The 16,691-nt window shown below is 31.4% G+C and overlaps 1 protein-coding gene across 4 annotated transcripts in view; it reads left to right on the top strand.

The window, feature by feature from the left end:
- Window positions 1-1,343: 1,343 nt before the first annotated feature.
- The window catches only part of LOC134718791 (NADPH oxidase 5-like), a 45,543-nt gene continuing 30,195 nt past the window's right edge, over window positions 1,344-16,691 (top strand). Inside the window, exons 1-2 of one of the 4 annotated variants that reach the window (XM_063581517.1) lie at window positions 1,344-1,532; window positions 15,149-15,424. In XM_063581517.1, the coding sequence (XP_063437587.1) occupies window positions 15,159-15,424 (266 nt within the window). In that variant the 5' untranslated portion in view covers window positions 1,344-1,532; window positions 15,149-15,158. Of the gene's footprint in view, window positions 1,533-1,563; window positions 1,739-4,939; window positions 5,101-5,724; window positions 5,825-15,148; window positions 15,425-16,691 lie in introns of those variants that run through there. The other 3 variants (XM_063581518.1, XM_063581514.1, XM_063581515.1) reach the window with 3 other exon arrangements.

Here is a 16,691-nt window from a genome sequence, read left to right on the forward strand (position 1 = left end):
TCTTTAACGTGCAAGATATATGGCTCTCTCTTAACACGGGTCAGCCATTTATCGTCCCCTTCCGACGGACTATTATCGTTTCCTTAAGACCATACTCGCAAATGGTATCAAGGGAGAGCCGAAAATTGAGTTCCTTTGTGTTAGTAGCCCGATGCACTAACCACTACACCACGGCTTTCTCACAAACCCCTTATAAACCGCAAAAAAGCACGTACAGTTATAACTGTTGTTGTTGTTATATTCTTCATTGATACTGCAATGTTTTGGTATAGACATCAAATTGATAATTTAAAGTTTAGAAAATATTTACAGATTATTTATTGTCGTTTGTTTTGTGTATTTACTTTATTTGTTTTGCTAAGAAAATCTGTTCGGTTTGCTCTTGGTTTTTCCAAAGACCGTGTTTGCATATGTAACCAGGCAAAATATACACTTCTCTTCGAACACAATTTATCAATAATTTGGATTTTTTGAAAAATGGTTTTAAATATTTACATATTGTTATCAACGAACGATTTTCACATGATAAGTAACATGTGACTTTTAAGGTAATGTTTTTCTCTCTATATAAACGTACATAGATATAAGAAGATGAGGTATCGAGTGCCAATGAGACAATCTCATCCAAAACACAATTTATATAACTAAACCATTATAGGTCAATGTACGGTCTTCAACACGGAGTCTTGGCTCACATCGAACAGCAAGCAATAAAGAGTCCCACAAATTACTAATTAAAAAAACATACAAACTGGAAAACCAATCGTCTTATCTATTATAAAAAAGGAATGTTTAGTATATAATTATACAAAACATTCCAAAAAGGGAAAATTGCCCTTCCTGACTTACTGCAGTAATGAATTATCAATATCAGAAATATACTATGTAAACACAAAATAGATAAAGGGCATGATAATATGACATGTTTTTCATCTTCTATTTTAATATTAAACTTAAAAGACACTCTTTCTTCAACATTTTTATTTTCATGTAGTGTATGCTGAAGGTGTGAAGAAATGTAAAGATCAAACATATAAAACATGTTATCCCGGATTATCTGATCAATTATAATTACCTATTATATTAATTATTTGGCAAAAGCTGTCACTTTTAGCTACCGGTGGTTAAATGTCATTTTAATTAGAGTATTGTTACAAATTAGTCTTTTAATAAACATTGGTTGAAAATATTATATAATTTTCAATTAGATGGAGACATTTCAATTATATTCAAAGTATTGTCCCAACATCTAAGATATATTTAAACAAAGGGTTTGGACAAAAGGCAAAACCCTTACAAATATTTCCCATAATGATGGATTAAATAGTCTGATCGTATATAATTTATTTCTGATCATTCGTTATTGCATTGAGTCAGGGGAGGCAATCCATACTTCATGAAATATATACAAGTTTTGGATTCGGACAGTACGTCTGAAACGTTCCATGCGAATTTATAAATTCCCCGAGGACATAAATCATATACCAAAGAATCGTTTCGCTTACAAAATATAATATTCATCGCGACTAAAGGTTAGTTATTCATTTAATATTACAATTAGTTTCCGTTTGACCAGCCATTCAAAATCACCAACGACCTTGCAAGCCAGTTACCAGCAACCCAACAACAACATTGTGAAACACTACTGTGAAAAACTTGCCATATAATCTTAGAAGACGTACAGCAACCGATTTATAAAGAAATTGTTTGTACAAACATATACTTGCAGTTGGATACGGTATGCTATACTAGTCAACAAAAGAAACGATACACGACTTTGAAATAAAATTGATCAAAAAGTATTAAATATAAAACAAAATGAGATACACTATTTTAAAAAGCTTTTATTTGCAATGTATGCACATGTGATAATGAAAATCAAAACTTTTCGGAAAGTATCTAAATTCCGTGTAAACGATCAAAGGGTCCAAATTAGTTTTGCGGAAAGTTGAATAAAAAATCGACACATAATTTTCTAAGTACTAAATAAAATTTCAAATTTGTTAAAAAACATTCAAAATGCTAATCAAGTTATGTTCATGTTGTTACTAATGGGTTGAAATATTGTGTTTTTTCTCAATTTTTTGGGAAAAAAAGTGTTTTTTGAAATCTCAAAAAATGCAAATTTTTTTATTTTATTTTCGTCTCAAATCAATGCTTTAGATATGAAAACAACACACAATAAATTTGGAACCTATCGGATTAGTTTTAAGATTGTTACCGCTTTTGAATATCACTTTACACATACTGTCTATGGTAAATCAATTGATAATGTATACATTTTAACGATTTCTCGTGAAGCCGAACTTTGCTTAACAAATAAACGAAGAAACGGTATGATTTTTAAAAACAAATTGATGGCAAACATTGGCTTTACCTTTAAATAAGAGGTTGGCATCATTAGTTGGAACTTCTGTTTTTAAAATTGTCGTTTTATGTAAATTTTGTAAAAATAAAAAATCGCGAAAAAACGTCACGAAAGCAAAAAAAAAATTTTTTTAAACGGATTTATATTTCCATAATGAATAAGTATTACTACCTTCAATATTGGTCCAATGAACGGAAACCTTTATCTTTAATTTGAAAAAAAGTCTTGTATCGTTTCTTTTGTTGACTAGTATATTTTTATATGTATTTTCGTTTGTATTTTGTTTGGTGGTGGTAGTTGGAGAAAGGAGGGGGTGGAGGTGCCCTATATTTGCTTTCTTTTGAACCATTTTTTTTTTACTTCTTTTCCTTATTCAGGCATTTTAAAATTTAAAAAACTATTTGATTTAGAAAAGCTGTTTATGAACTGAGGTGATGAGAAAAGTGAAATTATATAGGCTTGATTTATAGAATATTTTATGAGAACTTACAGACTTTTTATTGAATTTTATAATAAGAATTTTCGGAATATTTCATCGGGATAATGACCGTTCTTTTTTCTACCGTCCTCGCTTGCGCGCTTTGCTGGAAAATGAATTTCAAATGCTGTCTCGAAAATCAAAACCGGTATTTGCAAATGTCTCAGCATCCTGAGCCACCATATATATTACGATATTGACGTATCAACAGAACCCTCTGAGGTCACCCCTGGTTTTTGATGGGTCTCGTGTTGTAATTATTAGTCTTTGATTTTCTATGCTCTGTTTAGGTGGAGTTTTTTTTTCTTTCTTGTCATGGTTTTGCCAATTTGTAACGACTAATGAATTTGAAAATAAATAAAAAGATGTGGTATCATTCCCAATTAGACAACTCTTCATAAGAGACTAAATGACACAGAATTTAACAACTATAGATAATCGTATAGGCTTCAACCATGAGCAAAGCCCAAACTGCATAGTCAGCCAGAAAAGGCCCCCGAAATGAAAAGGGGATTTATAATTTGTCACTTTGGTATCGTTTGCCTCTCTTTTGTCTCATTGGCTATAAAGCTACTTCAACTTATTTTTATTCAAAGAACTTTTAAAGCTACAAACATATTCATTGACAACTTAGCAATTCAACATGTATTGTAGCTTTGGTAGACAAAGACACACATTGAGAAATGATCAAAAGGCTCAATTTAAAGCAATATGTCGGAAAATGATAAACAAAACTAAAATAGAAAATAAGACGGACCACAAAACTTACATATAAAACTAGAGTATCATAATGACTCATCAACTCTAAAATGGCGATACTTTTTGATTTAATTCTATAATACATGTATATACTTATAAATTGGGTATATCATAGAACAATATTCGCATGTTTTCTTGTGAAATTATAATTATTCATTCAGTCTTACATGTATCTCCTATCCGTTTTTTTCTTTGGGGAAAGGGCGAGGGTGAGTGTAAATACACAATTTAATGAATCATTTGTCGATAATATTACAGGAAAGCCTTGAACAGACTTATTTTTTTCTTTCAAAACAAAGCAACCATTTAATTTAAAATACTATGGTAATTTGATTTTCAACAATGCCATGATAAGTTGTTTAATGTGCATGTACATTGTATGATAAATGTGTCGTAGGAATAAATTGCACCATTAATTGGTTAGTAAGTATTTTGAAAGTTACATTTTTAATATTTTGTTAAGTTTTAATATTGCTATTTTAAAGTCAATTTTCATCTACATTGATAATCACAAATATATTGAAGTCGAATTCACATTTTAAAGATGTGGCAGTCATACATTTTAGCCTGCTCGCCTTTAGTGCAGGAGTTCATGGATCGGTGCTATTCCCAGCCGCGTCAAAACAGAAACAATGGTATTTTCTGCTTTTCCGCTAAGAACATGACTTAAAGAGTAAGAGCATAGGTTAGTCAACTCGGAGCCAGAATAATGTGTCCTGGTAGATTGACTAGATATAGGAAGATGTGGTCTGAGTGCTAATGAGACAACTCTCCATCCAAGTGACTAGACTCTTTTTAATTTTAATAGCATGTCATATTTCAGCACAGCTCTCATTCTAGTACAAATCAGGGTTCATATTTTAACATCATATCAACACGTCCAGATATGATATATAAAACAATTTTTATTGCAACTGGAAGTTAAACACAAACCCACCAATCCTTGAACCTTGTATTTTATTATGTTACACGTGAGGGTCTAGATTCTTCAATTGTATATTTTTCAATTTGTTAAGCCATTTTCTCTATTCTTTATTAATTTGCCCCTTATTCTCTATTCTTTATATTTTAACGCTCAATTACTCTCTAATCTTTAATTGTTTCCCCTTCTTTCTACACCTTTGGTCCATTACTCTCTATAGTGTAAACCCTCAGAGTGTAAACCTCACCCAGACCTTCATACATGTACGTACATCGCCAAATCTAAAGTCAGGATACTTTTAATTTAGAGTCATGGTATATTGAACTTGGGCCTTGGGATCGAATGAATGGATTTTAAATCGTTTTAAATGTTTTCTGGTGTGCGTTTGTATTATTGCACGCACCATTTCACATAGAGGTTAATTTATATGCCGTGTCTTCAGGTTTATATTTATAGTGTAAATATTTATGACGAGTGTTTAAAAAGTTTCAATGCATCTTTCTTGATTGTAATAATTGGATTACTCTTATTACTTCCCTTGGATATATATATTCCTATTTATATATTTTTTCGGTAAGTTTGCACATTTTTAAGAATAAATATTACTTCAATATTGAAAATCTGATTATACAAAATTATTCTCTTCGTATAAAGAATTTTAAAGACACCCAGGTTTTTTCGTAAGTTATGTTTTATAAATAGAGAAATATTAAATGGCAACACGTTTTCTATTGACAAATTTGTCTACGAATTATTTAAAAACCGGTTATATAAATGATCTAGAAATATAACTACAGATTAACATACTTGAATATAGAAATAGTCTTGAAATAGATAGAAGAACAAATATATACATGATAGACAACCTTAGATGTGTATTGACTACATATGAGTAAGAGGGGGGATGTCTCAGAATCGTATTTTCACCCACCATATCCAGAACGATAATTAATAAATATAATAAACTGTTTAAACTGTTTATTCAAAATACACTCAGACGCAGATTTCCTGCGTAACAGGAGCGACAAATACACATACATTTACAACTAACATAGAAGTGAAATGAGTAGAATACATACAATGAAACATTTTTACAAAGCTAAATGTATACTAAATCTATTGACCATACCACAAAAAGTCCGTGCAATATGTAAGCTTAAATAACCCTCGTGATCACATGAACACAATCAAATAATAATGGATAGTAACAAAAAGTGTAACATATATAAATATATTCATATGTGCTGATTTACAGAGCAAGTAGGAGTTTTTCAACCTTTTTTATGAAAATAGAAAGGTTAGTTAATACATGTAAATTGCAATATTTCAGCATTCCATAAAGTTTATTGATATTTGAGTTGATTCTGTAGTAATTAGGAATATATGCATTTCTTATTTTAATAACATCAGCATTGTTACAAAGTGATATTTAATGATACTCATCTCCAAGACCAGTTTTACAAAGCTTACATTTTCTTTCAATTTCTGGAATTCTATTCCATCTCCCTGTTTCAATCGGAAATTTGATATTGCAAGTACGAAGTTTGCAAATATAAAGTCTACTAAATTTTCTAAGTCTAATTAAATATGGTTCGATACAAAAGTCAGTCTTAAATTTTGAATAAAACTTCCCCCTTGATGAGTTATCGATATCCGAAAACCATTTTTGTATGAACTGGTCATGGAGTATTTGTTTAACGTTAAATTAAAAAAAAATCAAATTAACGTTTCCTTGTATCTGCCACATTTCACTGTTACCAGTTTCATCAAATATAGATTTAACATAATTAATCCACTTAAAAATATTATTTCCATTTTCACATAAATTAAACATAAGCTTGTAGAGTTTTCCAGACAGTTTATCAACATTTGTTACAAGCTTATACCAGAAACAAATCATTTTCATCTTGATACTAATTTCGATAGGAAATCGGTCAAGTTCACCATAGACCATGAAATTTGCGGTCGATGACCTCACCCCAAGAAATTTTGTTTACAGAACAGTTACTGTAAATGTATCTTCTCAACATTCAATACGAACAGCGCTTTGTATTCGATTTACAATGTTACTCATATTTTAAACAGGATTGATCACAAATAAGGGAGCAACTATACAACTACAAAGAAAAAGGAGGAATTGTTTTTGATTGAGTCAAGATTTTTTTGGCAAAAAATTATATTTAGTTTTTCAATGCTATCTATCTAATTATTTTGTTTAATATTAAATTAACACTATACGGTATGGGGAAAACCTGGATTATAAAAAAAAATATTTTTTCGTACGCTTGAACAGAATATTTTGGCAAACCATATTCCCCTGAAGTTAAAAGGTCGTTCCCTAAAGCCTCGGTCACACCTTACCGGATAGCACGAACGGACGCCTAACGGATGAAAATAAAAGTTTTCCGTTTACAAAATTGTTATCCGTTGGGAGTCCGTTGATGTACTGACCGCATAAAACGGACGTGTAACGGATGCCTAACGGACACACACCGGATATGCAGCGTACGAGAAACGGAAACGTACCGGACTGAACGGATGTCGAACGAACATCCAACGGACGAGTACCGCATAAAACGGACATCTAACGGAAGCTTACCGGATAAAACGGATAAACAAGATATACGAAAAAATTAAAAGCGACAACAATAATACATGAACATCGCATAAATATTCAAAATGTTTAGGTGTAACTGGTTTTTGGTTTATTCTTCAAAATACCGCAAAAGGTCAGTGTCTGACCTAAATAAGAGCTGCTTGATTGTGAAGAATCGCCCTTACTCTAAGGTCGATTATGAATAATAAGAATTCATGAACCTTAAGAAATCTGACATACCAATAATTGGCATTTCTGACGCGAAATTTTCAATTGGCATTTATCCGTTTCAGATCCGTTCATCATCCGTTTTATCCGTTATAAGTCTGGTAGACGTCCGTTTCTCATTCGTTCAACATCCGTTTTATCTGTTAAACGTCCGGTAGAAGTCCGTTGGTGAATTTATCTTCCAGACCTCCAACGGATGTATAACGGACACGTAACGGATTCAAAATGGACGCCTAACGGACGTTGAACGGACATTTTCTTCGTTGGACGTCCGTTCAAAGTTTTGAACATGCTCAAAATTTTCCACCGGACAGAACGGACGTCGACGGATAAAACGTACGCTTAACGGACATGCAACGGATATGGACGGACGTCTAACGGACATGAACGGATTGAAAAAAAGTTATCCGTTAGGCGTCCGTTCGAGCTATCCGGTAAGGTGTGACCGAGGCTTTAATTTGTTGACTTTTTTTAAAACATCTAAAAATCCTTCTACTATAACGTTATTTTGTGACAAAAACATATTTCATCATTCAGTAATCGGTTTTGTCTTAAACAACTTTTAATTTGTTCATTGTTGGGGGCTTAAGTGCCCTATAGGTGTCACAATCCTCGTCCTTCTGTCTCGATAGAAAAGCTGTCGTATTTACAAATACACCCCATCTCGTTATTTTGATATTTGACTCGCTAGAAAATAACAAATTACTATAATCAAATAATAGTATTGGGTGGCTTATATGAATGTACTGTTTGACGTAGTCAATTAGGTACAACATGGACACACCAAGGTCGTTCATGCAGTCACCTGAAACAGGATGTTTTCCCACAATGTTGACTGCTGTACCTCCATGTTTTACATTCTAACCAATCATGCCTGTTTGTCTTGCTTACACATTGTTGTCAATACAATGGAATTTTATGCAACTGTCATACATTTGAGAGGATTTATATTTTATAAGCATATCTATACAACCAGATTTTCTACAGAAGGAAATGCCTGTACGAAGGCGTGTAACACTTATCAATTCAAAATATCAATTCCATTCGTTTGATGTGTTTGAGTTTTTGATTTTGCCATTTGAAAATGGTATTTTTGTTATTTAACTTTTTCCATATCTCATTCTACACTATATTCACAATTAAAAGTCTAGTAATTTTAACTGGTTATTTCTAATCTCTGGTTTGAGTTGGACAAGTCCTAATCCCATCACGTATATATTGTACGGACCTTTAAACAGATTGGAGTCAACAATAAAAAATATTTTAATACAAACGACCTTTAAACATTTAGGTCAATTTTTTTTTTATAAGATAACATTCATTTTAGCAATATTAAATACTTTATTAAGTACAATTTACACCCATAACAGGGTCAAAGGCACTACAATTACGTGTAGGAATAACAATATAAAATAATTAATTTTAAAGGCGTTATATATTTCAAACTGTTTATAATATTGGTGTGAAAATTGTATACAATTTGAAAAAAATAAGACCTAATGCTAGTATTACAATGCCTATAATTACGACATTTGTTATTATATTGTAAAAGTTTTAAATTATTCACTGCCCTTTTGTCATAATAGCACTTTACCATTAAAACCTTCGCCACAAGAAAATTATCTATATTGTAACTGATCAAAGGTGATAATTGTCAGTTTGTTTTCGATCTATGAGTTTCAAAGTCCCTATGGTATATTTCGCCCCTCTTTTCTAAGCTTAAAAAGAGAGTAATAGCTTAATGGGTTAGTTACTGAAATTTTTTCACAGAATAGTGCACTTTATTTTCTGTCTATTACTTTTTTGAGGAGGCAAATTAAAACCTTACATGTTTCTTTGAGACAGATGGATGTTGCACGTCTTTCAAGTCGGTCAATTTCCGCAACAAAAAAAGTTTGTCTTTTCCTTCAGTTTTAAATGCGGCTTGTTCAGATGTTCTTTTCTGACAGTTGTTTTCCATGTGCATTTGTTTTGTAAACAAAACTGCAACATGCCTTTACTCGACTCTTATCGGCTCTTTCCCCATCAAAGTCCAATAAGTTTCAAGAAAAAAAAATTTGAAGAGTTTTCTTGCTCAAATTTGAAATTGACAACTGGGCCCCTGCGGTATGATCAGCGCTATGATAATTATGAAAATTATTGTATTGTTTAAAAACTCGATTGGTATGTTCGAACTCGTGCTATCCTTTAAAAGTTCCACCAACCCATAGCACACATTTATTGATAAAATTCATGTGATTATAAAATATACAGTTTTCAATATTAGATGTGCAATACGTGCGCATATCATAACGCTTATTCAGGTAAATATTTGAAAATGTATTGCCGAAATGAAAAGTTTGACTAAAAGTACATGGAAGGTGCAAAATAACATTCAAAACAAAACTGATAGAAATTCAATTAACCGTTACAATGAAAAAATGTCAGTTAATAGGTTAATATTGCATAACATAAGAACCCTTATATGGTATTTTTAAACGCATTGTACATGATAGAGGGATGCCAATATACATATGCAATGATAATCAAACACGTATCATGTTAGGAATCCTAATGTTTGTTTGTGGGTATGTTTTTATTCTCTTTCAACAAGACACACTAAGTATCACATTTTTTGTGTCATTCTAATTAAAAAAAAACTGTTAACCTCGAGGAGAAAACATTATCAAGATTTGAACAATTTGGTATCAGATAATAACATGACAGATAAAATCTCTTTCGGTATCAAAAATGCATGGTGGATAAAATCTCTGAAATGTTAATTTAAAAAACAAATATTTTACGTGTGTATACAAAAAAATACGTGAGATTTACTTTTGCTCTTTAGTAGATTAAAACATATTTAATGTATGCAAACTTTTCTAAAGGCAAACTTTTTAGTTTTGCTCTAATTCAAAAATACATCGCACGTGTTTGTACAAAACAACTGGTATTTACTTTTGCTCTTACAAAATGTAATGGTTTTAAAATGTAGGTTATGTATGTAAAATTTTCTTACGGCGAACTTGATACAAAAATCTGCTTGTGGTCATACTAATGACTTTAAGAAAACATTCATTCAATTGGGGATCACGAAAAACTATATAGTTATATAAATGTCCAATATTCCTTTAATTTCTTTCCCCAACTACTTCAATTCATTTTGAGCCTGTTTTATTTTCCGTGTTATAATTTCCTTTAAAAAAATATTTGATTATGTAACGATTATGCTAATTTGGTCTTCAAATGGTGTTTTGTACGATTCATTTCATTGAATATCCAAAGTTTAAAATTAAATCTTCAAAATAAACATATAATGAGACTCGTTTTAGTGTACACTGTACGTGGTAAAAGTAAGCCACACGCTTTTGGAATATGGGATATATAAAAGGGGGGATACGGGATATAGAGGGTACGTGAGCAAAACTAGGGATGTTAGATTTCTGGAAACAAAAAGACAGGTGTTGGAATAAGACGGAAAAATGTGTTAAATGGAAAAAAATCACCCAAAATATGTGGGATGTAGACAAATGAACACCCCCGTGTAAACCCTCCTTTAGAGAAGAGTTTAAAGGGGTGTTAAGTATTTTATTCAATTATGAATACGATTCAAGTTATTATTCATATTTCTAAATTAAACAAAGACATAATCTTCAAGATAGCTAGAAAATTTAAACTTCACAGTATCTATATCTGTTTATATTAAAATACCTGAATCACTGTGAAATTTCTCTTAATTTTCATAAATTCATTCCGGTAAACGATATTAACATTTGATGGATATTAACGTTCTACTATTTGAAATTATTTATTGGATACATACTCAAACTATTGTAAGTTATCTGCTATGTAAGTATTATTAAGATTTGATATCCCCTTCGTATACACTATAGACATATACAAATTTCTTGTACGCTTTTTTTATAACTTGTTTGATATTTTGTGATTATCTTGAACAATGAAGCAACTTAAAATGTAAATATAGAATGCAGTTAAGTGAAATATAAGAGCTAGAATCCTTGGTGCATGTCTCTCATATTTGATTTCCGCAAATTGGAGGGAATTAATTTAAGTTACACGTCTTGTCGTTTGATTGTTTTTTTTTTAACATAACAGTTTGAAAGTATATTTTAGAATGATAATTATGTTGATACCAGGGGCCTCGTAGTCTATGTAGTTCTACTACTTTAGTCTATGCAGGTCTACTACTTTTAAAATCACTAGCCAGTTAACATTGAGTATTTTTTTTTAGTTCAACCCTCGCTCATGCAGATGCACTTGACCCTAATCTTAATCGACTAAGATTGTCAGTTTTCCTATCAAAGGTCGGTGTTTTTCTCCGGGCACTCCGGCTTCCTTCACAAATAAAAACTGACCGCAACGAAATAGCCCAAAATTGGCGCTTAAATGTGGCGTTAAAACACCAATTATCAATCAATAAATGTGTATACCATGACCAAAGTTGCTAACATATACGCTATATTTGATCACTGTTGCATAGCGTTAAACTATCTCACGTATTTTTAAATTACTACATACATCTAAGCTTTCACTTTAGCTATTTTTGAAGCTGTTGTCATCATAAATGTTACAATTTATTTTGAAATGAAGGTTCATTTCAGAATGACGCGATATTGCTGTTTGCCAATTAGAATAACATGTTATAATGGAACATACAGCTATAATGTGATTAAATAACAATGATTACCCAAATTTACCAAAAATGATATTTTAAATAAGGCATGTTGGTATTGTTTTATCTAACGGTTTCACTTGTTACATCCCGCTTCCCCTTTAAAACATAATAAAACTTCACTACACACGGATAACTCATTTGACACTAAAGATATTACCATATCGTCAGAAAGATGTCATATAACAAAAAGTAGATATTATATATTTGTCAATGAAATAACTATCAACATAAGTCCGCGAGACAAATATACGAAAGAATTATATATAATTAGTTTGCTACAGATAAATTAAATGAAAAGGAGTGATTTATTGACAACGATCGCTTTTAAAATGACATAATATTTGCCACTGGACGTCAATTTTCGCAAAACAACTACTGACATTGAGACACCTCTTAAGGTTAATTTGAATAATTAAAAGTTTATTAGGTGACATAGGTGATAATATTACTCTGATAATTTATCAATGAATAGATCTATCTAGTTGGGGCGATGTTGTCTTAGGACTTGGCATGCCGCATGACTCATTTATGTCTGTAAATTTTGACAATATTATCTATTTACATGTATCTTATACTGTTTGATAATTGTTTCAATTACATTGACGCTACATACTGTTTTCATAAGTTTTACTAAATGCAATCGTGCCAAGTTTAAAATTGGTTTAGAATTATGCAATTAAAACTATAAACTATAATAGATGTAAATCGTGATCACATGATGTACAGATGTGAACGTTAGCTATTACAAGTAGAATGAATATACCGTTGAAAGTTCATTTGTAAACTCATTCTTAATAATAAGAAAATGTCTATTGTTTGTGTTTATTCACACGAGTTACACGTGAAGTCAAACTCTATATATCGTCATTCAAACCTATTATGGACAAAAGAAATTTCAATGCGGTTTTTAGATTAGTTTTACCGGAAAAAGAAAAATGGCGAAAAAGAATGAAATAAGAAAAAGTGTCCGTAGACATTCAAGAATGAGACATGAAGATCCTTTCCGTGTATATCTTCTTCAATTTTACATTTGGACATCATGAATGAATAAACAGTAAAACACACATGTTGATTTTTAATGGTTATTTTAAACGCAGTGTAATGTTTACTAATCGCTTACTACGATTTTATAATCATCTCACAAAATTTTACTTTTGCATATTACAAAAGAGTTTTGATATATTCTTATTTTTATTATAAAACTTGCATCATTTGGATCCATTTTTAGGGGGTTTCCCATTAATATCACATGCCAACTAGACAGATGTAAAGTTTCAAAATCAAAATTTATACTTCATACCTTGTTAACGTTTAGCATAAACGTTTATTGTAAGGATTAATGAAGCGTTAAGTACATTTTGTAAGTATTAAGCCATATACATTATTGTATGTTGTTTAAATCATTTAAAATATGCTTTGATACTTTAAATTGCATTAAATGGTTTTAAAAGTATATTAACCATGTCATTGATAATCTCATCAAGAAAGCTATATTTTTACTATAGCATTTTTTAACAACTAGAAAATATCTAACAATATGTAGTGACATTAGTTATATTTACTTGAAATTATTGTACATATACTTAATGTTTTGGTACAACATATTTCAAAGCTACTAAATGAGTAGTTCAAGCGTAAAGTTGTTCATGTACAAAGAGCAATGTATATGTGTAATTTAAAAAAAAAAAAATTTCAAATTGGTTTACACAGCCAGAAATAGAACTAAATAAGTACCGTTGAGTAACACACGTCTCGACTATGATTGATTACGTTTATATATTAAAGGCGTGTACACTTTTAAGTATCATCTAAATATTCTGTCGATGCATAGGTCTCGTTTTAAAATTTTGTGAAACTATATATATAATTTTGTCTTACAAGCACTGGTGCCTCGGTGGCCAAGTCGTCTAAGTAGTCAAACTACTGTATCACCAGTCTGTCAACAGTGAGGTTTTGAGCACGAATCAAACACGCAGCAGGTCGGTGGTTCTCACCATGTTCTCCGACTTCCTCCGCCAAAAGAAAACACCCCAAAACTTCACCGCCTCGGAATAGCACACTAGTGCTGAAATTGGTATTTAATACCAATTAATCAATACAAGCTATATTTAAATATATTTTTTTTTACTTGATTGCTTAAATTAAGGAGTTTTGAGAGAAAAAAAAGGCAGGATGAGACATTTTGCCAAAAAAAAGGCAAGATAACAATTAATGTAAAAATAATTCACAATAAACTAATAAACAAATGAAAAGATCAAATAGCGTGGACATAGATAACAACCATCTATCCTATCCCCCTTCAATAAAAATCAAGTGGTATACATTGTAGCTCCATTACTGACGGATAAAATGGATGGACGGATCAGATTTTTAGGCATCCTTTTAGTCATACAACCCGTTCGATGCGACGCATCATTGACATCCAGTGGCAAATATTTCAAACATTTTCAGTAGTTAACCAAATTAACAATTCATACACAAATATATGTAAGTTTTCTAAGTGGCTCGACTTGGATGTGATGATTTGGAATGAAACTGGTAAATATGGACAAGTTGGATATACATTGAAGTAATACTGTCTTGCAGCAACAAGGACCCCTTCAGAGCATTGAGATTTTGGCATAGTTTTTGACTTTTCATATACATTTAGAAATTATTTAACAGTGACGGTATATTTGAATTTAGTGTGACTGGGGTGTCAATTGTTATTAGGTTTTTCCAGTACCAGGGGTAGTTTAAGAAGGGATTTTTTTCTTTAAATCATGTCATATACTTATGTTAGTTATTTTTATACTTATATTGCACATATAATTGCATTTTTGTTTATTTAGCCGTAATAAATCCATTACCCTTAAGTTTATGCTGGGCATTCAGGAAGTTTAACATATGTTTTAGTATATTATTTACGATATTGAGATAGATTGGAGTAAGTGGAAATGAGATAACGTAAGTAAAGTTTTTAATTTAATTTGGTACCTGACGCAAGAAATTTAAAACCTGTTCTTATCTTATATATGCGTTTAAGACCCATTAGTGGCCTTCCGCTGTTATCTGCTCTTTGGTCGGGTTGTTGTCTCTTTGACATATTTCCAATTTTCATTCTCAATTTTTATGTTTTTTAGGGAATCTGTAATGAGTGCGAAATACAGAATAGACGACCCTTATAATTCGACTGTGACAGGAAATGGCCAACAAACGACAGAAGAATCTAGTGCCCTTGCTTATGACAATGCAATGTATCAAAGTGGATCAGAATTAAAACAATATCACAAAGTGGAAGATAATGAAGTACAAATAACACTAAATGACGGCAGTGACACTATAATTAGTCCAAAAAATGGACCGAATAATGGACCGAATAATAATGGCAACAATCATGCAATCAAGGATGGGAACAGGTATGGTATAGTATTTAACTAGAAAGCAGAAAAGGACTACAGGGATCATAAACAGGGGGAGTGTTAGAGGACAACAATTTTTCAATAGGAAAAAAGAAACGATAAGAGGTAGAAAAAAAAAAAAAAAACGTTTTAATTGTCAAAATAAAAACAAAAAATAAAAACAAACAATAGACCACGATATGAACGATATAATACACGATAACTTAAGGTTGAGCAAATCGAAAAAGTGTGCGAACTCTGGTGCTCTAGAACGGAGAAGCAGTACATGTTCCATGTGTGGAACCCGTCGCTGAATGTTTTGAGTGGGAACATATATATTTCATATTCTTTCAATTGTAGTTTTATGATAAAAGTTTATGATAATGACAATGGCGTAATTCTTAAGAAAACTTAAAGACAAATGCAAACCTTGGACTCTCTTGTTTTTACTTTTTTTTATATACCGATAATTTCTCAATTTTGGAGAAAACACTTTCTCACATCAGTGATAAATCATCATCTATTACAGCAATTAACATGAAATTCCGAAGATGACTTCCGTGAAGAAAAAAAATAATGTTTTAAGGGATTATTGATATTCAAAATGAGTAGTGGGGTAATCTATTTTATATCTATATTTCTTCCAATGTGACGTTTTGAAATTGTGACACAATGATGACTGCTGTATCCATATTGTGACTATTTTACCAATTATGTCTGTTTTGTTCACATATCGTTGTAAATATAAGAGATTTTGATGCGACTGTCATGCAAGTATGAGGTTTAGACCTAAACAAACCTGTTCATTCCACCATTTATAACAGTTGTTGTTCATTCTTTTGATGTGTTTTATCATTTGATTTTGCCATTTGATTAGGGACTTTCCGTTTTCAACCTTCCAAAACAAACAGATGAAATCAAAATCTGAAAATTCACAAAGACAAAACAACAACAATACAAATCAGAGGCTTTGATTTGACCCGGACCCGAACTCTAGATCTGATCGAAACAATAACTCTCAACGCTTGAGTCATGCATAAGACTACCGATGTCTACTCATTCATCCCCAGAGTTTTACCTGTACCAGTGCTTAGGAAGTTACAAAAACCAGAACTTGTTTGTACAACAGACATGACAGAGACAATTCACCATTTCTGAATCTAAAGTGACTTATCTTTAAAAACCAATCAAAATTTGTTGGAGTACACTTTGAAAATGAAAACACCAAGAATGCTGTAAAAATCTATAAGAGATTTTAAAGATTTGGAAATCGTTACTAATATGA

This window comes from Mytilus trossulus, chromosome 5 (assembly GCF_036588685.1).
Source record: "Mytilus trossulus isolate FHL-02 chromosome 5, PNRI_Mtr1.1.1.hap1, whole genome shotgun sequence".
Lineage (NCBI taxonomy): Eukaryota > Metazoa > Mollusca > Bivalvia > Mytilida > Mytilidae > Mytilus > Mytilus trossulus.